Source organism: Varanus komodoensis, unplaced genomic scaffold (genome assembly GCF_004798865.1).
Source record: "Varanus komodoensis strain SLA01 unplaced genomic scaffold, ASM479886v1 scaffold116, whole genome shotgun sequence".
Lineage (NCBI taxonomy): Eukaryota > Metazoa > Chordata > Lepidosauria > Squamata > Varanidae > Varanus > Varanus komodoensis.
The window spans coordinates 541,132-559,628 of record NW_025335333.1 but is presented as its reverse complement, the minus strand read 5'-3'; the positions used below and the strand labels follow the sequence as shown (position 1 = coordinate 559,628).

Genomic DNA, 18,497 nt, shown 5'->3' with positions numbered 1-18,497 from the left:
GCCCCCGCGGAGGGGCTCAGGCGCGGAGGGCCGGAGCGTGAGTGCTCGCCGGGCGGGGGCGGCGGGGCGTGCGGCGCGATGCGGGAGGGCCGGCGGGACGCTCCCAGCCTGGCCTGCCCCGCAGGGTCGATGCGCGGATGCGGCGGCGGGCGGCGGCGGCGGGGCTGGGGGCTGCCGGGTGCCTGGCACGAGCGGGGCCTCCCGTGCCCCTGGCCTCCTGCGGCGGGGCGGGGGGCTTCTGCTGCGGCCCAGGAAAGGGCTCGCCCTGGCGGAGCCCGCGGGCTGAGCAGCTCCCCAGCCGGCGCCTGCTGCGAGGAGGAGGCTGTGGGCGCCCCCTTGCCGCTTTCCCGGGCTCTGGACCCACGGCCCGGCCCCGCTCGGGGGCAGCAGGCTTAGGAAGGCGTGTGGGGCTTCACCCGCTCCTGTGCGTGGGCCTGATCCCCCCTTCTCTCGCCCCCTCGCAGAGCACCGACCTCTTTGAAATGATTGAAAAGATGCAGGTGAGTTCGTCTCCCAGGCCAGCCGCGGCTTGCGCCCGTGTCTGGAGCCACGCAGGGGGGTCGGGCGGCCCTATTCGTCCGGGGGGGTGCTGTGGGAAGATGCGTTTGGGCCACGTGCGGTGCCGATTCGTCCCTCCCCTGCACACAGATGGGGGTTTCTGGGGGGCGGGGCAGGAGAGCAGGAAAGAGGCTGCGGACTTGCCTTGACATCAAGCGCCGTAACCCGTCTGCTAGGAACCGGGCTGTGCCCATTTGATGGTGAGAAACATTCAGTGCATGCTCAGAGGCATGCCTTTGTTTCATCGGAATGCCAAGAAATTTGTTCGGTGCAGAACCCAGCCGCTGATTTCGGGCCTGGGTGTGGGGAGCGGGGGGCACTGGGGGGCTTGGCAGCGGCACCCCACACCGGGCAGAGGGGGCGCCTCCCTCCGAGGCTGAGCCTGGCCTTGGGGACACCAGGGGGTGCCTGGCCCGGCTTCTGCAGCCCGGCCTGGCCCGGCCCTTCCCCGACTCCTCCTGGGGCCGCGCTGCCAAGCAGGATGTGTCCTCTTCCCCCACCCCCAAGGCAAACCTGCCCTTGGCTGGCCGCCAGCCCAGCATGGCCTGAGCCCGCCCGTCTCTTCCAGGGGAGCAGGATGGACGAGCAGAGATGCGCGCTCCCGCCCAGCGTGAAGGTACGTGCCCCGGAGGGAGCCGGGGGTCCTGCTGCCCCGACCTCTGGGCTGCTGCCCGGCCGAGCCACCCCCACCGGCCACGGCTGCCCTTCTGCCCCCAGGGGTGACCACTGGGCAAACAGGTGCCCGCCCATGTGGGGGCCTGAGGGGCTCTTCCAGGATACTTTGGGGGGGTGAGGTCCACAGGCTGGCCCCTCGGGCATTTGGGGTGGGCGGGGGGGTGGCTGTGCTGGCTGGGACGGGTGGCCTGCCCGGCTTCGCGGGGCCCTGAGGGGGTTCTGCGGGCTCTGCTCTCCCCGCCGTGGCTTGTCCGGAGCCCCACGCCTGGACGGCTACTGCCCCTTTCCCCCACGTGGGCGCCTGGCGCCGGTTGCAGGAGAACGGTGGGGCTTCGTGGCTGGCAAGGGCCCCGTCCGGGCCTCCACTGGCCACCCGGAAGGCCTTCGCTCCCGGAGCGATCCCGCTCGGAGCCACTGTGGGACCGCCGGAGCCCGGAGCCCTTCGCCTGCTGCGTCGTGCCCTTTTCTCTTGCAGGCGCTCGGCTGCCGCCTTCCGCTCGGCTCCCGCCAGGCCCGTGGAGCCAGCTCCCGTGGGTGGAAGGGAAGGTGCTCAGCGGCCCCCAAGCCGTGGCTGCTTCGTTGCAGCCCTGTGGGGACATGGCAGCCGCTGCTTGCAGGGACGGGGCGGGTGTGGGGGCGTCGGGATGGGCACGCGCAGCCTCTTCCTCCCCCCACATGTGACCTTGCCACGCACTCTCTTTCGCAGACGGAGGAGGACTACATCCCCTATCCGAGCGTCCATGAGGTGAGGGACACCCTGCCAGCTGCTGCATCGCAGTGGAGGGCCTGGTTGGGGCTAGGTGGAGCCTCCATGCTTAGGGGCAGTCTGTCTGGGCAGTCTGGTTGCTGGGGAAGCACAGCAGGGGGGAGAGCTTGCCCTTGGGTCTCGCTGGGCTTCCGGAGGCTGGCTGCGGGCAGGACTCCGGTGCACAGGCAGCCTTGCCGGCCCGGGAGTGGGGAGTGCTGGGGTCCCCCAGCCAGGGAGCAGCGCTCTTCGCCCTGGGGCATCTCCAGCCCTGTGCTGGGGCACATCCGCCCCCGAAATGAGGTGCCCCCCTTGCCGAGGCTCGCAGGCCCCCACGGCTGCCCCGGGTCCCGGCTGCTTGGGCCCACCAGCTGCTGCGCTTCTCCTCTGCCCAGGTCCTGGGCCGGGAAGGCCCCTTCCCCCTCATCCTGCTGCCCCAGTTCGGGGGCTACTGGATCGAGGGCACCAACCACGAGCTGCCCGGCCTGGCCGAGGCGGAGCTGCCGCAGTCGCCGCCCTCCAAGGTGAAGCTCGAATGCAACCACATGGCCGGCCTCTACCGGAAGCACTTTCTGGGCAAGGTGAGAGCTCGCACGCCTCCGCACCCCCGGCCGGCTTGGCTGGGCCAGGGCGATGGGCCTTGCAGTCCCGAGCGACTGAACCATGAGGGAAGGCTCTCCCGCAGGTGCCTCCCCAACACCCGCCTTGCTGCCTTGAGCGGCACCGTGTGGCTGCCCGGCCTTCTCGGAGGAGCCCGTGTGTGCCGAGGGCGAGGCTCGGCTGTGCCAGGAACGGCCTGGGATCTCTTGCCGGGGAGCCAGGTGCCGCGCCCCCTTCTGCTCCCCTGGCCGCTTCCTTCCCTCTTGGAACACCAGAACAGAACCCCAGAACGGGGTCAGGAGAGGCCTCGGGTGTACTGAATGTTTCCTCCTCCCTGCCAGCGCGGCTTCCTCCTGTGTTGCGTCACTTTTGTTTGTAAGCTTGAAGCGCAGGGACCGTCCTGTTCTATGGATTGCATAAAGCTGCTCAGTGAACTATTTGCCAAGGCTGAAGCGCAGCGTGAAAGCAGCCAGGCGGCGCACGCCCTTCGGGGGCCCTCTCCTCCGGCTGCGCTGACCCGCGTCTCCCTCCTGCCTCCAGGAGCACTTCAACTACTACTCTGTGGACGCCGCGCTCGGCCACCTGGTTTTCTCCCTCAAGTACGACGTCATTGGGGACCAGGAGCACTTGCGGCTGCTTCTGCGGTGAGCGGGGGAGTCCTGCGGCTGGGGGGCGCTCGTGGGGCAGGGTGGAGAGATCCCCCCCGCCTTCCTGCACGGACCTTTCGGTCTGGTTCGGGGCGAGATCTGGCGCGCCGGTCGCATGCGTCACCCGCCGGCCCTTTCCCCGCAGGACGAAGTGCCGGACTTACCACGACGTGATCCCCATCTCATGCCTGACGGAGTTCCCCAACGTCGTCCAGATGGCGAAGGTGAGCGCGGGGGGCCGGGGGGGCTGTGCCAAAGCAGAAGGCCGGCCCTGCTGGCCAAGACAAGGGCTTCTGTGGCACGTCTCCCGCCGGGACGGCCAACGGATCCGGCCGGGGAGCTCGCTCTGGCATGACCTCCAGGTGGTTGCCCTGCCGTTCCCAGACGGCTCCCTCGATCCGCCCCAGTGTGCTCTTCTCCTCCCAAGGCCGGGCTCTGGGCTCCGGAGGGAGCCCCCAAATCCCCGGCCTTGTGAGAGGTGCAGGGGATGTGCCAGCCTGGGGCTGCTGGCCCGGGACGGACAGACGGCCTGCTTGGCAGAGCAGGACGCGGCAGCCCCCAAATCGTCTCTTGCTTCCGCTGCAGCTGGTGTGCGAGGACGTGAACGTGGACCGCTTCTGCCCCGTCCTGTACCCAAAGGTAGGGGCAGGGAAGATCGGGGGAGGGGCTGCCATGCCTCCTCCTGGCGGCTGCGCGCCACACACGGCCCCGATCCCAGAAGAAGAGCAGGGGGCGCGCAGGCCGGCCCCACTTGCACTGTCTCCTCTGCTCGCTGCAGGGGTTGCCGGAGGAGGCAGGGCCGTTCCAGGGCCACCCTGCGCAAACGCTTTCCTCTTCCCCCCCACCCCCCCGTCCCTGTTTCCTTGCTATTCTAACCTGCAGGCAGGGGCTGTTGCATTCCTGTGCCTGTATCTGGGGCGCTCCAGCAGCCATTTTTGACCGAGGAGTGTGATAAGAGCCCTCCGAGCCCAGCTGGGGGGCCTGAGCTCCCCATCCCGGAGTTTCAGAGGGTTCCCAGAGCCGCTCGGGGGAGGGATTTTGCAAGGGGTGGAGGTGCAGGCCGCCCCCTTCACCCCCCTCTCTCCCCCCACCCCGCAGGCTTCCCGCCTAATCGTGACCTTCGACGAACACGTCATCAGCAACCATTTCAAGTTTGGGGTCATCTACCAGAAGCTGGGCCAGGTGGGTGCTGCTCGTGGCCCAGGAGGGGAGGCTGCGGGGGGCTGGGCTGAGCCAAGCCCAGGTCGAGTCCCCCTGAGCCAGGAATCTCCCTGCGGGGAGGGCAGGGCAGGGCAAGGGAGCCCCTCTCGGCCGCAAGGTGCGCCAGGTCCCCTGAACTGACCCACGGCTGGGCCGGCCTCTGTCTGCGACCCGCCCGCAGGACCCCCAGGGCTGGGGGGCTGTTTCCACCCCCGCCTGCACCATCGGTGTGTCACCGACTGGGACCCCAGTTCCTGCTCCTCTGCGGAGCCCTCTCCACAAACAGACGCATCCTTTCCCTCAAAACGTAGCGAAAAGGGCCCCCCCCGGATCCCCTCCACCAAACTGCCTGGGACCGCGGAAGCTGCAAAACAGCAGAGGGGCCGCTGGGGCTAGCCCCTGTGTGTGGGGGCGGTCCACCCCTTTCCCTCGGCATCTCCTCCTCCTGCTCTTTCCACCCCAGATGTCAGATGCGACCCCCCCACCCCGCGGCCTGTCACACCCGAGTGAACGATCAGCCTGACAGCCCCCTGGGGCCGCACGCCACCGCACGCCCCCCCCCCCCGCACAGCATGCGCTCCGCCTGTGTGACGGCAGCCTGTGGAGGCAGCGTACGCTCCGCTCGCTGTGACGCCCCCCTCTCTGGCTCGCAGCGTGCGCTCGCTCCACCTCGGGAGGCAGGACGCGGGTGCCTTGCTGGGCACGGCTCACGGAAGCATGAAAGGCTCCGGCTGACAAGCGAGTCTGGGGTGGGGGGGCGGGGGGAAGGGGGGTCTGATCTCTCTCTCAGAAAGCCCCACCCTGATCACCGACGCTGCGGCCCGACTTTGGCTTTGGGGAGGCCCCACCGGTGTGTGGCCTCGGCCAGATTGCAAGCCAGACAGCGGGGATGCCTTGACCTCAGACAGCCCCCCGACCCCTCCAGGAGTCGCTCCAGGTTGGGGAGGCCGCCTGAATGCATGGGCCCCTTTCCCAGGGGAGGCCCCCCCTTGCTTGCAGCGGTGAGGCGGCACGTGACCCTTGGACAACCTTTAGGCAATGGAAAAGAACCGTAAGAAGCAGGAACGCTTTAGAAGGATGTAATTTTAAATATCGATAGCCCTGGGGAGCTTCTTCTCCAGGGGCGGGCACCGTTTCAGCTGCAGACGCAGGTGGCAATCCCCTCCCTGCCCGCACCTGGGAGCTGGTCCAGCCACGTTCAGCGTCCTCCCTTCGAGGCGGACTTGCCTAGATTGCGCCCTGAAGAGGTGCCGATGAAAGCGCAGGGGCCAGCGGAGGAGATGGGACTTTCCTCCTGGGGTGTCTGCCGGGCTGCAGCCGAGAACTGGGCCTGATCCACCCAGGCCCCTCAGGGCCCGGTCCATGTGGGCATGAGAGACCCCTGGCCCTCCCTCTCTCCGCAGACTTCAGAAGAGGAGCTCTTCAGCACCACGGAGGAGAGCCCGGCCTTTGTGGAGTTCCTGGAGTTCCTGGGCCAGAAGGTCAAGCTGCAGGACTTCAAGGGGTGCGTGGACGGGAGTGCCCCCCCACAGCTGCCCAGCCGGGCGCCGTGGGTTGGCACGTGCCCCCGCGAAGTGGCAGAGCCACACTGGCACCCCGGCCGCGCCGGGAGAGGAGAGCCGCTCTGAGGCCGCTCTCGCTCGCTCTGGCGCAGGTTCCGGGGCGGCCTGGACGTGACGCATGGGCAGACGGGCACCGAGTCAGTCTACTGCAGCTTCCGGAGCAAGGAGATCATGTTCCACGTCTCCACCAAGCTGCCCTACACGGAGGGGGATGCCCAGCAGGTGAAATGGAGGCGGGGACCCCGGGCCGCATTGGGGTCATGGGCTGTGGGCACAGCGGAGCGGGGGGTGGCCAGCCAGCTCCGGAGCGCCCACACTTGCTCGGGGCGCGTCTCTCCGTGCGCTTTTTGCACGGGTGTGTGGAAAGGGGCGCGTGCGCTGGCGGTGACCTGCCCCCTCTCCCCCCCCAGCTGCAGAGGAAGCGGCACATCGGCAATGACATCGTGGCCATCGTCTTCCAGGACGAGAACACGCCCTTCGTCCCGGACATGATCGCCTCCAACTTCCTGCACGCCTTCATCGTCGTGCAGGCCGAGAACGCCTGCTCCGCCCACACGCTCTACAAGGTGCCCGCTGCTCTCCGGGCGGTCCCGGCGTGGGGCCTCTCGGAAGGGGGACCTCTGGGGCCCCGCTCAGCGCCCGGCGTGGCCACGGCTGCCCAGATGTGTGGGGAGGAGCCGTGGGCAGGTGTCGGAGCAGGGCCGGGGCCTCCCAGGAGGATGGCGAGGCCCGCTGCCCTGCCCAGGCCTCGGAGGCCGGGAGCTGTGCGTCGAGGACGACGACGCGGGAAGCTCTCCAGCTGGCTCTCTCCCTGCGCAGGTCTCCGTCACTGCCCGGGACGACGTGCCTTTCTTCGGCCCCCCGCTGCCCAACCCGGCTGTTTTCCGGAAGGCAAGTCTTCCGCGTGGGGTCCCTCCCCGTCGCCCTCCTGCTGGGCCCTTTGCCAGGCTCCCGCAGGGGCGGGCCAGGCCCCAGGGGGGCCCGGCCCGGCCCGGGGGCGCCGCTGACCAGGTGTCTCGCGCAGGGGCCCGCCTTCCAGGAGTTCCTCCTGGCGAAGCTGATCAACGCCGAGTACGCCTGCTGCAAGGCGGAGAAGTTCGCCAAGCTGGAGGTGAGGGCTGCGCAGGGCTCCCCGGGCGGGCGGCGCGCTCCCCCTCCGGCCTGCCCCTGCCCCCCCCGCCCGCGCGACCCCCCCGCTCGCCCGCTCGCTCAGGCCCCTCTCGCCGCAGGAGCGCACGCGCGCCGCGCTGCTGGAGACGCTGTACGAGGAGCTGCACCTGCACAGCCAGGCCATGATGGGCCTGGGCGGCGACGAGGACAAGGCGGAGAACGGCGGCGGCGGCGGCGGCTTCTTCGAGTCCTTCAAGGTGAGCGGCGCCCCCGGCCCCCGCGCGGCGCAGGGCGCGATCCCGCGGCGCGTCCCAGCCCGACCCGGGCGGCGGCGGGGCGAGGGCCGCGGGGCGAGGACCTGACCGGCGCGCCCTCTCTCGCAGCGGGTGATCCGCAGCCGGAGCCAGTCCATGGACGCCGTGGGGCTGAGCGGCAAGAGGCAGAACGCCGTCTCCGCCAGCCACAGCGGCGGCTTCGGGCACAACAACCCGGACGTCGCCAAGGCCGCCGGCATAGTGAGTCCCCCGCCCCCCGCCAGGTGTCCCTCCGCTGCCCGCACCTGCGCGCCCCGCCCCTTCCCCCGGGGCCCCGGGGGCACCTCCTGGGCCCCGATCCCCGCCCCCGCCCCTGGACACTGCCCCCTCCCTTGACACGGCGCCCCCAGCGAGGCTTCGGGGGGTCTTCTCCGGGGCGGCTCCGCACTCAGGACCCCGCGGGCGCCCAGAGCAGCGTTGCCGGAGCCGGGTCGCGGGTCGGTGGCACCGCCACGTGGGGAGGGAAGCCCGCCCCGGTTCGGGCGAGTCAGCTGCACGCACACGCGGCCCAGAGAGCAGCCTGCCCCGGCTGAAGCCCCGGCGGGTCCGGTGACGCTCCGGCTGCTGGTTCTGCCAACTCCCCAAGGGCCCCACATTTCTGGAGGTGCCGCTTGGGATGGGGAGGGATGGGTCTGGCGCTGCTGAGAGGGAGGGGGAGGGCGGAGCTGGCCGCCCCCGGAGCTCCTCCTGCCGCGCCTCTCCGCGGCGCTGCGGCTGCGGGAACCGGTGCCGGTGCCGGTGCCGGGCGGCCTTGGGTGCGCTGCCCGAGGCGGCCGCACGATGGCGCCCACGCACCGGAGCTCGACGCCGGAGCGCCGCGCGGCCGAGCGGGCAGGGCGCCCCGCGGGGGGCGCGGAACCAGCAGGGGGGCAGAGCCGCCCTCGCCGCGCCCCCTGCGCCCCGCACCCGGGGGCCCCTTCCTCTGCTCCGAGCTGGGCAGCCGGGGGGACACGGCAGGCGGGCCGGTCCCACGACAGCCCTGCGAGAGAGGCAGGGAGGCTGCGGGCGCCCTAGCCACCCCAGGAGGTCGCAGCCGCACGTGGACCCGCACGACAGCCCCTCAGGCCACCTCCCGGGCCGCCCCCCGGCCTGCCCACCTCCCTGAGCTTTGCAGGCGCGGACACTGCTCGGGGGCGGCAGCGTGCAGTGTGCCAGCACCCACCCAGTCACCGCGAGGGGTCATGGGGGGAGTGCCCAGCTGGCCCCCCCCCCCCGGCCCATCCCTTCAGTGCTGCCGGGCCCAAAACCTGGGCCCGGCCCCCCGCCTGCTGCGACAGCCGCCCGGCCCACCCCGCACCTGGCTGCTCTGCTCCGCCTTGCCACGCCGGCTGCAGCGGCTGGACTGCCGACCGGCGCCATTCTCTTTGCATGACCTCTCTCTCTCTCTCTCTCTCTCTCTCTCTCTCTCTCTCTCTCTCTCTCTCTCTCTCGCCCCTTTGTGCCCCTTCCCTGTCTGTCTCCTCCTGCGCTCTGCTTTTCTCGCCCGCCTCTCCTCTCCGCCCGCTTGGCAGTCATTGCTTGTCCCCGGAAAAGCGCCAAGTAGATACGGACGTCGGGGCAGCGCCATAGGCATAGGAACCGTGGAGGAGGTTGCCGTTCGTTTTCTCTCTTCGCCGCCTCTTCCTTGCGCCCCCTCCCCGCCGCATGCCGGGGCCCCCGCCTGCCCACCCCTCGCCCTGGCCCCAGAGTAGCGACCGAGGCACTCTGCCCCTGCTCCAGCGGTGCGTAGACCCCCAACTGGGACAGGGAAGGACCCCACGGGTGGAACTCCTGGCCGCAGGGTTCCCGCAGGGTCCGTCGGCGGCTCTTGGCTGGCAGGCTCAGCTCCTCCGGGTCTCCTCCGGTTCGTGAGACCGCTTATTCTCCCTCCAGTTTGCAAGGGTTCTTTCTTGTGCAGGGGGCTGGAAAATCCCCTACCACCTGCTTTCCCAGATGGCCGTGCCCGGAAAGTTTGGTGTTTTCCCAGGGTTTCGGTCCTCTGCTCTGAAGCACCAAAGCCCAGTCTGGAGATGGTGCCCGGCAGCAGGAGCTTCTGGCTGGAGCCTGTGGGTATTTCGGCCTCACCCCCTTTGTGTGGCTCCGTCCAGCCCATTTTTGTCTTTTGGAGAGGGAGAATTACTCTCCTACTCCCAGTTTTTGGATAACCAAAAGTCAGATTTATGATGTATGGAATCCCCTCCTTTCCCCTCTAAATGGGATCCCCCCACCCTCCCAATTAAACTTGTGAAGAAGATTCGTGCACTTTTGAAGGCATCCGCCGGATGGTGGCAGGGCGAGGCCAAGGGTTCAGGCCAAGTTATTCATTTGTTCCAGCATAATCCAAATTGTCTGAGAATGTGGGGAAACTCCGTCTCATCTTTCCCAACGAGGAGGTTTTCCGGACAGAATACCCCAGAAACTCCAGCACTGCCCTCTCTTTTCTTTCTATTGCTTTTCACAAACAAGCCAGGATTGTAACAAACTGGATTTTCCTTCCTGGCTTGTTGGCCGCATCCTTCTCTTTGCAGGTGGCACTCACCTCTGCCACGAGAGGGGCTCAGTCCCTTGGGTGCTTTCCTGGGTGGGGGGCAGTGGACCTCAGGGTGGCTGTTGAAGTCTGCCCCCCCCCAAAGTCTAGAAACATCTTGTCTGCCCCGTTGAAAGCTCACTCGGTCGGTGGCTGCGTGGCCCTGCGTGGCCCGTCCCGGGTAAAGGCTGCTGCCCCCGCAGCCCTCCTGGGCTTGGGGTTGTTTTAATAAGGTTTTGGAGAAAACAGTGGCCGGAGCTTCTCGTGGGGGGGGGGGTGACCTCATTACCATGAATTATTAGTGCTCGTTGTGGTTGTGGTTGTTGTTTGATATTGTTGCCATATGGCCTGGATATCTCAGTCATCTGTTAAACACCCCAATTGCTTGGCCTTTTTTTAGAAGATAAATGTCATGTAGGCCCGAGGGAGGGGCGGGTGAGGAGTGGTCCAACCCCAACACTCCCTGCATCCCCCCGCCGTGCTTTCCATCCTCCCAGCTCACCGCTACCCAACCCTGCCTGCCCCCACCCAGCCCCCATACCTGCAGCCAGGGCACCCCAATTTCAGACGCGAGAACTCTGTCCCCCCCAGCCGTGAAGCGCCCGTTCCTTTGCATGACCCCGTAGTCCTTCCCTCAGCAGAAGATGCTAAAATGCACGGCAGTTTTGCTGCCTGTGTGAACCTGCACACTGCCCACCAGTCCCAAGCTGAGGCCCACGAACCGTGGGGTGCCAGGGCGGTCCTTCAGCGGCCTAAAAGCTGGCTTGCATTCCCACGGCTCCCCGGGGCGCCATGGGAAGGTCTGTGCTGGCAGGATCCCTGGCACCGCTACTCCTTTCCGAGCGTGCGCATGGCCCCTGTGCGCGCCGCTGTCCGATGCTCGGCTGCTGGGCGATGCCGGGGGGACTTGGCTCGCGTGCCGCTGTGGCGCATGTTCCCCACTGCCTAGGCATTTCTGAGGCGTGGAGCCTCAGAAACGGGGCGTCCCAGCAGCGCGTCGCTCCCCATTCCTGCCTTGCACCCACTCCTGGGGCAGGAGCCGGAACGCGGCTTCCCATGACGACGCCATCAGTCGCCGGTCATGCGCCTCCCTTCTCCCCTCCCCCCCGACGGGTCTGCCTCTCTTCCAGTCCCTGATCGTCCCTGGGAAGAGCCCAACGCGGAAGAAGTCGGGGCCCTTCAGCTCCCGGCGGAGCAGCGCCATCGGCATCGAGAACATCCAGGAGGTGCAGGAGAAAAGGTGCCGGAGGCGACGTGGGCCCGTCTCCCGGCTGCGTCGCTGCGGAGGCGCCCGTCCTGATCGGCCGTGAAAGCTCCGTGCGGCACACGGCCGGAGACGAGGGCGCGCCCCAGCCCGGCTTGAGCCCGTGAGGCTCACGGTGCCAGCAGCTGCGAGGCAAAGCCGGCGGTCCAGAACCCGGGCCTTCCGGGGGCCTTGCGCTGCAGCTCCCACCAGCCTCGGCTGGCTTGTTTCTGTGGGGGGATGGCCCCTCAGAGTTGGTGGGTTTGCTCTGGAGTGGACATGGGTGAGAGGTGAGGAAGCCCCCATGCCTCTCCCTGGGCAGAGACCCAAGCCCACCCTGCAAAGCCCTGGGCCGGCCGACAATTGCCTGCGTGCACCCCACAGAGAGAGCCCGACCGGAGCCCCGAAGGGCCCAGAGAGCGGCCACGTCTCCCAGGAGCCCAAGTCTGAGACCTCGTCCGACCAGAGCTCCCCTGAGCTGCCCACCACCAAGAACAGGTCTGTGGCAGGCGCCCCATTGATCCCGCACTGCAGGGCCGGCCTGGCAGGCCGCCAACCCCGGGCAGCTCTGCTGGCTGCGAGCGCTCCGGGAGAGGCCTCGGGATCCGTGGGCCACATGCCCACTCCAGCAGCTCGGGCAGCCGGCCGGGGCTTGGAGCGGCTCAGGCCGGCAGCTGCCGGAGCCGAGGCCAGGCGCGGAGGGGCCCCGATCACGGGGGGGGGGCGTCTCGGCGCTCACGGGGCTGCTCCCCCCCGCAGGCCGGACCCCACGGCCACCAAGCCAGAGGCCCTGCGGGAGTTCTCTCGCTCGTCGTCCAGCGCCAGCAGCTTCGGCAGTGGGGCGGAGGAGCACGAAGGAGGCCGCAAGGATGACGCCGGCCTGGTGAGGCGCCAAGGCTGGCCGGGGGGCTGGGGGGGTCCACCGGGGGTGCGGCTCCCCCGGGCCAGCTGGGGACGGGGAGGGCGTGTGGGGCGGGCGCCTGCCCACGGCAACGCTTCTCCCTCTGGGCCGCTGCAGGAGGGCCAGCCGCCGTCGGGCGCTGCGCACAAGCGCGACTCCTTCACCTACAGCACGTGGCTGGACGACAGCCTCAGCACGACCAGCGGGGGCAGCTCCCCAGGTACCGCTGCCCCCTGCCCTGCCCTGCCCTGCCCTCCCGCTCCCCGGGGAGGGCGGCGCATTGCTGGCGGGCTTTCCGGAGGAACTGGGCCTCGCAGGCTCCACATGGGATGCCACAACCGGCTGCCGGCAGGGCCTGGCTCGGGGGTGGCCCCCGACCCTCCTCTCCCCTGCCCTGCGAGGCCCAGAGCGAGGCGCAAGGCCTCCCAACCCCGCCGGCTTTTGACTTGGACCTCCTTTCCGCATGCCTGCGCTTCCCTCCGCCCCTCCAGGCCCTTCCCATTCTCCCCAGCTGGACCCCCAGACCTCCACGGACGCCCCCTGCCCGGAAATCAAGATCCAGCTGGAGCAGGCGGAGCGGCAGCCCCCTCCTCCGGTGAGTGGCTCCGCGGGGCCCCGGTGGCCCTTCTGTGCAGGCGCTCGCCCCTGCGGTCAGCCAGGCAGAGGGCCTGCTCGCAAAGGCCGTGGGGCTGCAGGAGGCGTGGCTTGCCGGGTCCCCTGGGCAGCTGGGTGACCCATGGAAGCACGGGGTCCAGCCCCAGTGGTCCCCAGGGGGTGCCCTCGCGAGGCTCCATGGGGGCAGAGCCGCGGTTGTAATGCTCGGCCCCCTTTCTGTGTGTCCGTCTATGCAGAGCTGCTAGCTCCCCTTCCTGGTCTCCACGGAGGTGCCCGCGGCAAGGTTAGAGCCGCGCTCGCGTTCGGGGGTCCCTCTGAGCTGCCCCACACGGGGTATATGTGTTCACTGCCCTTTCGCCTGGCCCGGGAGCAAAATAGGCTCCCAAAGCAGTTAAGGAAGAAAGGTCTTAAGGCAGTTGCTTGCTGCAGGGTTGAAAGATAGCACAAAAGGAAAGTGGGCATGGAGGGAGGAGGAAGAAGGCGGGTTCCGCGGGGGCGGGCAGGGCTGCCGGGGTTGCTGCCCGTCTGCGGGTCAAGGGAGAGCCGCTGCCCACCCGCTGGACCCGGAGGTGCCTGCAGCCTCTTCCCTGTGCTGCAAGCACCAGACACCTCCCCCAGCCCCGGCCGGCCCTGCTCCGGGGCACAGCGCCTCCCGGCCCCTCTGCGCCTGCGCTCATGAGGAGAGGCCCAGTCCTCTTTGCAGGGACGGCAGGGCGGCCCGGGGGCCCTCCCCCTTCGGCTGCGTGGCCTCCATGTTCAGGACTGGCTTTCCCCTCCAGGCCGCGCTCCTGCAGCGGAGGAGAAGAAGCACAAACGGAGGGGCCCGGAGGAGGCGCTGGCCCACGTCCTGCAGACTGTCTGACGGGCAGAACGGGGGGCCGCCTCGACGGGCCGCCTCGGGCTTCCGCCTCCCCGCCCGGCTGCTTCCAGGGAGGCCGGAGGATCTGCTGGGCAGGGGGTGCGGACCCCAGCCGGCCCGGCGGCTCCGGAGGCCCTCGCCCCAAGTCCAGCCCTGGTCCACAGAGGGGCTTGCGGTGGCCGTCGGCATCCCGGGGCAGACAATCACGGCGTGGCTGCTTGGAGGGTGCAGAGTGCGGGGGCTCACGGCTGTGGCCCGGGCCCCCAGTCCGGGGAGCCCCTTCGCCAAATCGCTCTCCAGGCCCCACAGCCCCTCTGCCGGCAGCCCCGGGCCGTGGCCTCTGGGCTTGCCGAGGGCCACGCCATCCTGCCCTGGGCCGTTCCCTCACAGCTGCCCTTCCAGCCAGAGCGCGGCCTCCCGTCCCTCCCGGGCTCGCCACCCCCCCCCCCGTGCCCTGACCCACGTGCCCCCCAGGCAGGCCCAGTCAGAAGCAGCTGCCTCAAAGCCCTGGGGACTGCGCGCCAGTGCCCGTTCCCTTCAACCCCAGCAGCCGCTCGGGGGAGGAAGCTGCAGCGGCTGCGCAGGCACGGGGGGCTTCATCGCGGGGCCCCATGCCCCCAGCGCGGGTCAGCTGCGGGCACGGGAAGTCCCCCCGGGCCGCACCAGCCTCTCCCGGACCTTCATCCCAAAGACTCGCCGACAATCTCTTCTCTCTGGGCCACACTGCACTGTGGCCCAGCGTGGCCGCGCAGTGGAGGATGGGCCCCTGCGCCCGTCCTTGCTGGGGCCGCGGGGCCACGGCCGGAGGAGGCGCTGGTGGCCGGGGGGAGGGCGGCCCGGGACAGCCACCAGCACCACGCTCTTCGCACCCCCCCCCCGTGCAACGGCGCATTTGTACCCGCGCAAGACCGAATTTGGGGTGGGGGATCTGGCCTGGATCTGCCCCGCCAGCTGGTGCCGGACCCCCCCAGCAACTTCAGACCCCCTTCTTCTGAGTGTGATAGATCGACTCCGCAAACACCTGGGCCTATTTCACATTGTGTTGTGTGTGTCCTGCCCCCCTCCCCTTTGTTTCGTTACTTTTGTTGTTATTTTTAAGAAATTTTTTTTAAGATGCACAGGATCCATGAACTTTTAAATCGATGTTCAGAGCTGCAGGTTTTCTTATTTTAAGGTTTAAACTCCAAGATTCGTGTCGGTGTTTCCAGTGTCATATGTATAAAAAATCTATTTATCGCTATTGTAAGAAGATTCTATTTGTAAAATGCTTTTTAAAATATAAAGGCGAGAAAAATAAAAGGAAGACTTGGACCTTTGGTCCCTCCCTGGGGGGAACGGCTTGTCGCTTATGGGGAAAATGCTGGGGAAATTTAAATGCTTATGGGGAAAATTCCTTAGAGTGTGAGCAGGCCTGCCGTGTATTACTATTGTGTGTATTAAAGTGGCGGACTGCCTCATAACCAGAGTTCTGTGGGCCGTGTCCAGGAGCATGAAAAACAGAATCCAGCTCCAGGATCTGCAGTGGAGCAGGACCAAAGCAAATTCCACAAAAATACTGCAGCATTTGAAACCTCTAGCAAGATGGTGCGAAATGCCATAGATGGGGGAGAAAAAAGCTGGCCAGGAGGGACGCGCCTGAAGCAGACCCCCCACCCCTCAAAACGGCTTCAAAGTACAAAGCCAGGACAGTCATGGAGCTGCAGCTAATAAAAGCAGGATAAAGCCAGTGCCGCCAGCCCTTCAGATCGAAAACCGCGGAGGAAGCACCATGTCCTCCAGGTGTGCGGCCTTGGACTGTGGCCCCTCTAAGTCCCGGTCCGCCGGGGGCCATGGGAGTGGCAGTACAGAATGCCAGGTTTGCTTGCCAGGTCTGAAATGGCTCCGGATAAGGAGGCGCCCGTCCTTTCTGTGGGGCAGATGGCCTGGCTCTGCGAAGATGCTGGTGCTGACCCGGCACGGGTGCGTCAAAATCTCCCCCACTGCAGCCCGAGACGGCAAGCCGGGGGGAGGCCCCGGGGGCCTCAAGCAGACGCCTGCCCTTCGGGGCTGGGACGTGTCCCTGGCATGCTGGTGTGAGAACTCCTGCTGCGTGAGAAAAATGGACGCCACGTTGCCAGCTTTTTCCCTGCAGGGGTGCCTCTGTGGGGACAGCTTGTGTGGAAGGCGTGGGGCAGAGGTTGTGGGGAGAGCTGCTTCTTCCTTCCTGGGGCGAGGGGCATGAGACCCGTGCAGGGGGTGCACAGGACGGGGGCCAAAACTCCATTTGATGCGCCTCCCTTTGGAAGCACTCCAAAGCTGGGGACCGCTGGCTGGCGGAGAGGAGAACACTCACTTCTTTCTGTGTGGAAAGCAAGAGCGGGAACGCCAGGATCAAGCCAAGCCGGCCTTTTATCACTCTTGCCAAGCAGAGCGGAAGACCAGAAAGGGAGTCCCGGATTCTCATCCGCAGGCCCCGGCCGACTGGACGCTGCCCACCAGAGTCGCCGCGTCTGGCCCATGTCCATGGCTGCAGCCAACGGTAGCGTCACCAAAGCCCCAGCCATTCCAATGGAGCTTCTTTGAGTAGGGATGACTGTAAGGGATCAAGCCAGACTGGCGCTGAGGGAGCCGTGCCGGAGGGAGCCGCCTTCCCCAGCCCAACCCCTTCCTTTGGAGGCCTCCCTAACCGGGCCACGCTTTGGGGGTGGCGGGTGGCGGCGATTCCTCTGCCGAGGTAGGGGGTCCCCTCCTCCTGAGGCTCTTGGTCCTGACTGGATGCCAGTGAAACGCTGGACTTCTCACGAGGCATTTCTCGTGCCTGGATGAAGCGGTTTCCAGAGCAGGCTCTCTTGTTCTTTGGGGCCATTTCTGCAGGATTCTTCCGGCTGAGGAAGGTGGTGGGAGAGCTGAGCCTCTGTCCCCGCAGGCCACACAGGGGGTGCCTGAGGGAACACCCAGCGAAAGAGAGGAGGCTCCCGGAGAACGGCATGGAGAGCAGCCCCCCTGAACCCCTTGAGGGCTCCCCAGGCAGAGGCCTCAGCGAAGCGGCAGGGCGACGGCTCAAGCACAGCGAGCTGGCAGGCGGACGTCACCATGGAGAAGCCTGGAGCGCTCCGCAGGATGCCTGTGAGCTGCGGGACGCTGGAGCGCCCCTTTGTGCTCCACAGCCATGCAAGTCCGGGGATACTCACCCTCTAGGCATGCACAGAATCGCCTTGCGTGAGCGAGAAGCAATGTGAAGCAAACAAGCCTTGTTTACGGAACAGGCAGACAAAACTTTTTCGTACCAGAAGATTGCAGGAATGCAGTTAACTCTCTGGCTCTCTAGCCGTGAGGGTCACTTAGCAAGGAGCGCCTCATTCCTGGTTGCCCTCTGGCTTTCCCTCAGACCGCTGCCGCCTGGTGGACATGCCTGCCAGCGGCCAAAGCCAAAACAAGGGCCCCCAGAAGCCGCCCCTCCGGCACACGAGCTGGAGAAAATGAGGAGACAGCTTTTTCATCTCGCCACTGCTGCTGCCTCCCGGAGCAGAGCTTCCCAAGGGATTCCGGGTCCTTTGTGGACTTTTACCGTCTCCCCTTCTCTTCTCTCTTGAGCCCATCAAGAGCGCTGAAATCCCAAGGTTTTCCTCCATCCTGTCCCAAGAAGTCCCAGCAGCCACACACAAAGAGGCACTGCATTAGCTTTCCCTCTCCCCCCCCGCCCCCCCGCCGATCAAATCTTCAAAGCATGTGCGGATCAGTTTGGTTGACACAACAGCTCAGGCGCCAGAAGGCCTTGGAGTTTAGACACTGAAACAAATGTACAATGTTCCCGGCATGTCAGTTTTTCCAGAGCATCGGTGCCCGCAAAGCAATCCTTTGTTTGGCAAAATTGGTACCCTGCAGCCGCGGGGCGACCAGGTCTGCGCTGAAGTGCTTGCTAGGCTATTCTGCCGCACTGAATCTGATTGATGAACATTTCCCGAAAATTAGCTTTAAAGAAAGAGAAGGCGAAGAAAGGCTTGTGGGTCAGGGTGAGAAAAATGGAAAAAGCAACTTCCCTCTGATTTGCTCATCCCCCTTTGACCGCCATTCACACATTATTGTGCATCGAGCGCACCCTTGACGGCCATCTGCACATTCCTGAGGGGCCCACCGGGAGGGGTCTGCCCCCCCCCCGCCGCAAGCAGCTTCTGCAGCCCCCTCCTCTCAGGCCCAGACAATAACCGTGGGGCTGAGAAGACAAGGGCTCGCTGAAGGGGGCCGAGTCCAACCGCGGCAGAGTCCGGATGTGGGTCTCGCCGGGCAGCGGGAGCCAGGCGCTGCTGAGGAGCGTGCTGCCCTGTCGGGACAAGGCCGTTTGGAGGAGGGCAGGGCAGGGAAGCCCCGGCGGGGGGAGCTCTTTCTGCTCCGGGGACGGGGCGGCCTTGCTCCGGCCAAGTGCGGAAGCCCTGCGTCCAGGGCAGCGGGGGGGGGGGGGGGGGGGGGGGGGGGGGGGGGGGGGGGGGGGGGGGGGGGGGTCGCAAACTTGCTGACTTGGGAAGATCCGAGGGCTGCCCCGGCCCAGCGCCCGCCGGGAGGCCGAGAGCGGAGCGCGCCGCCTGCCAGAGCCGCGGAGGGCGGGCGCGTCCTGCCGGCAGCGCGGTTTGCGGCCGGGCGCCGGCTCCTGGCCCGCTCCTGCAGCAGCGGAAGCCCGCGGGCCAGGCCGCCTTCTTGGTGGTCGGGGCGTCCTGCGTACGGCTTCCCGGCAGCCCCGCACCGCCAGGCCCAGCCGGCCCAGCCCCGTCCCCCTTTCCCCTCCCGGGGTGTTTGTGTTGGTGCGGCGCGTGTCCCCGAAAGGATCGTCCGACCATAACGACAATAGCTGTTTTAAAGTCGGTCCAAACAGAGAGTCCTTCAGGCAGATCCAAGAAGCTGCGCCGTGCGAAAGCCGGACTCGCCGGGGCGGGGAGCCTCTGCAAACAGTCCCCGCGAAGCAGGCGGGCACCGGGGCTGAGGCCGCCC

The 18,497-nt window shown here is 67.3% G+C and overlaps 1 protein-coding gene across 1 annotated transcript; it reads left to right on the top strand.

Moving 5' to 3' along the window:
* Positions 1 to 449: 449 nt before the first annotated feature.
* On the top strand, positions 450 to 13,538 carry LOC123018796 (RAP1 GTPase activating protein). The gene is made up of 22 exons (XM_044421170.1): positions 450 to 500; positions 1,127 to 1,174; positions 1,940 to 1,978; positions 2,374 to 2,559; positions 3,119 to 3,222; positions 3,371 to 3,449; positions 3,811 to 3,864; positions 4,324 to 4,407; positions 5,829 to 5,929; positions 6,080 to 6,209; positions 6,398 to 6,553; positions 6,807 to 6,878; positions 7,012 to 7,098; positions 7,217 to 7,354; positions 7,481 to 7,612; positions 8,923 to 9,000; positions 11,048 to 11,157; positions 11,545 to 11,658; positions 11,920 to 12,043; positions 12,179 to 12,281; positions 12,553 to 12,656; positions 13,437 to 13,538. The coding sequence occupies exons 1-22, from the start codon at positions 483 to 485 to the stop codon at positions 13,536 to 13,538; spliced, it is 2,163 nt and encodes a 720-aa protein (XP_044277105.1). The 5' UTR covers positions 450 to 482.
* Positions 13,539 to 18,497: the final 4,959 nt, after the last annotated feature.

Coding starts and splice junctions, on each gene's coding strand:
- LOC123018796 (XM_044421170.1), top strand. Junction 4,408..5,828: donor TCTACCAGAAGCTGGGCCAG/GTGGGTGCTGCT, acceptor CTCTCTCCGCAG/ACTTCAGAAGAGGAGCTCTT. Junction 12,282..12,552: donor CAGCGGGGGCAGCTCCCCAG/GTACCGCTGCCC, acceptor CCGCCCCTCCAG/GCCCTTCCCATTCTCCCCAG.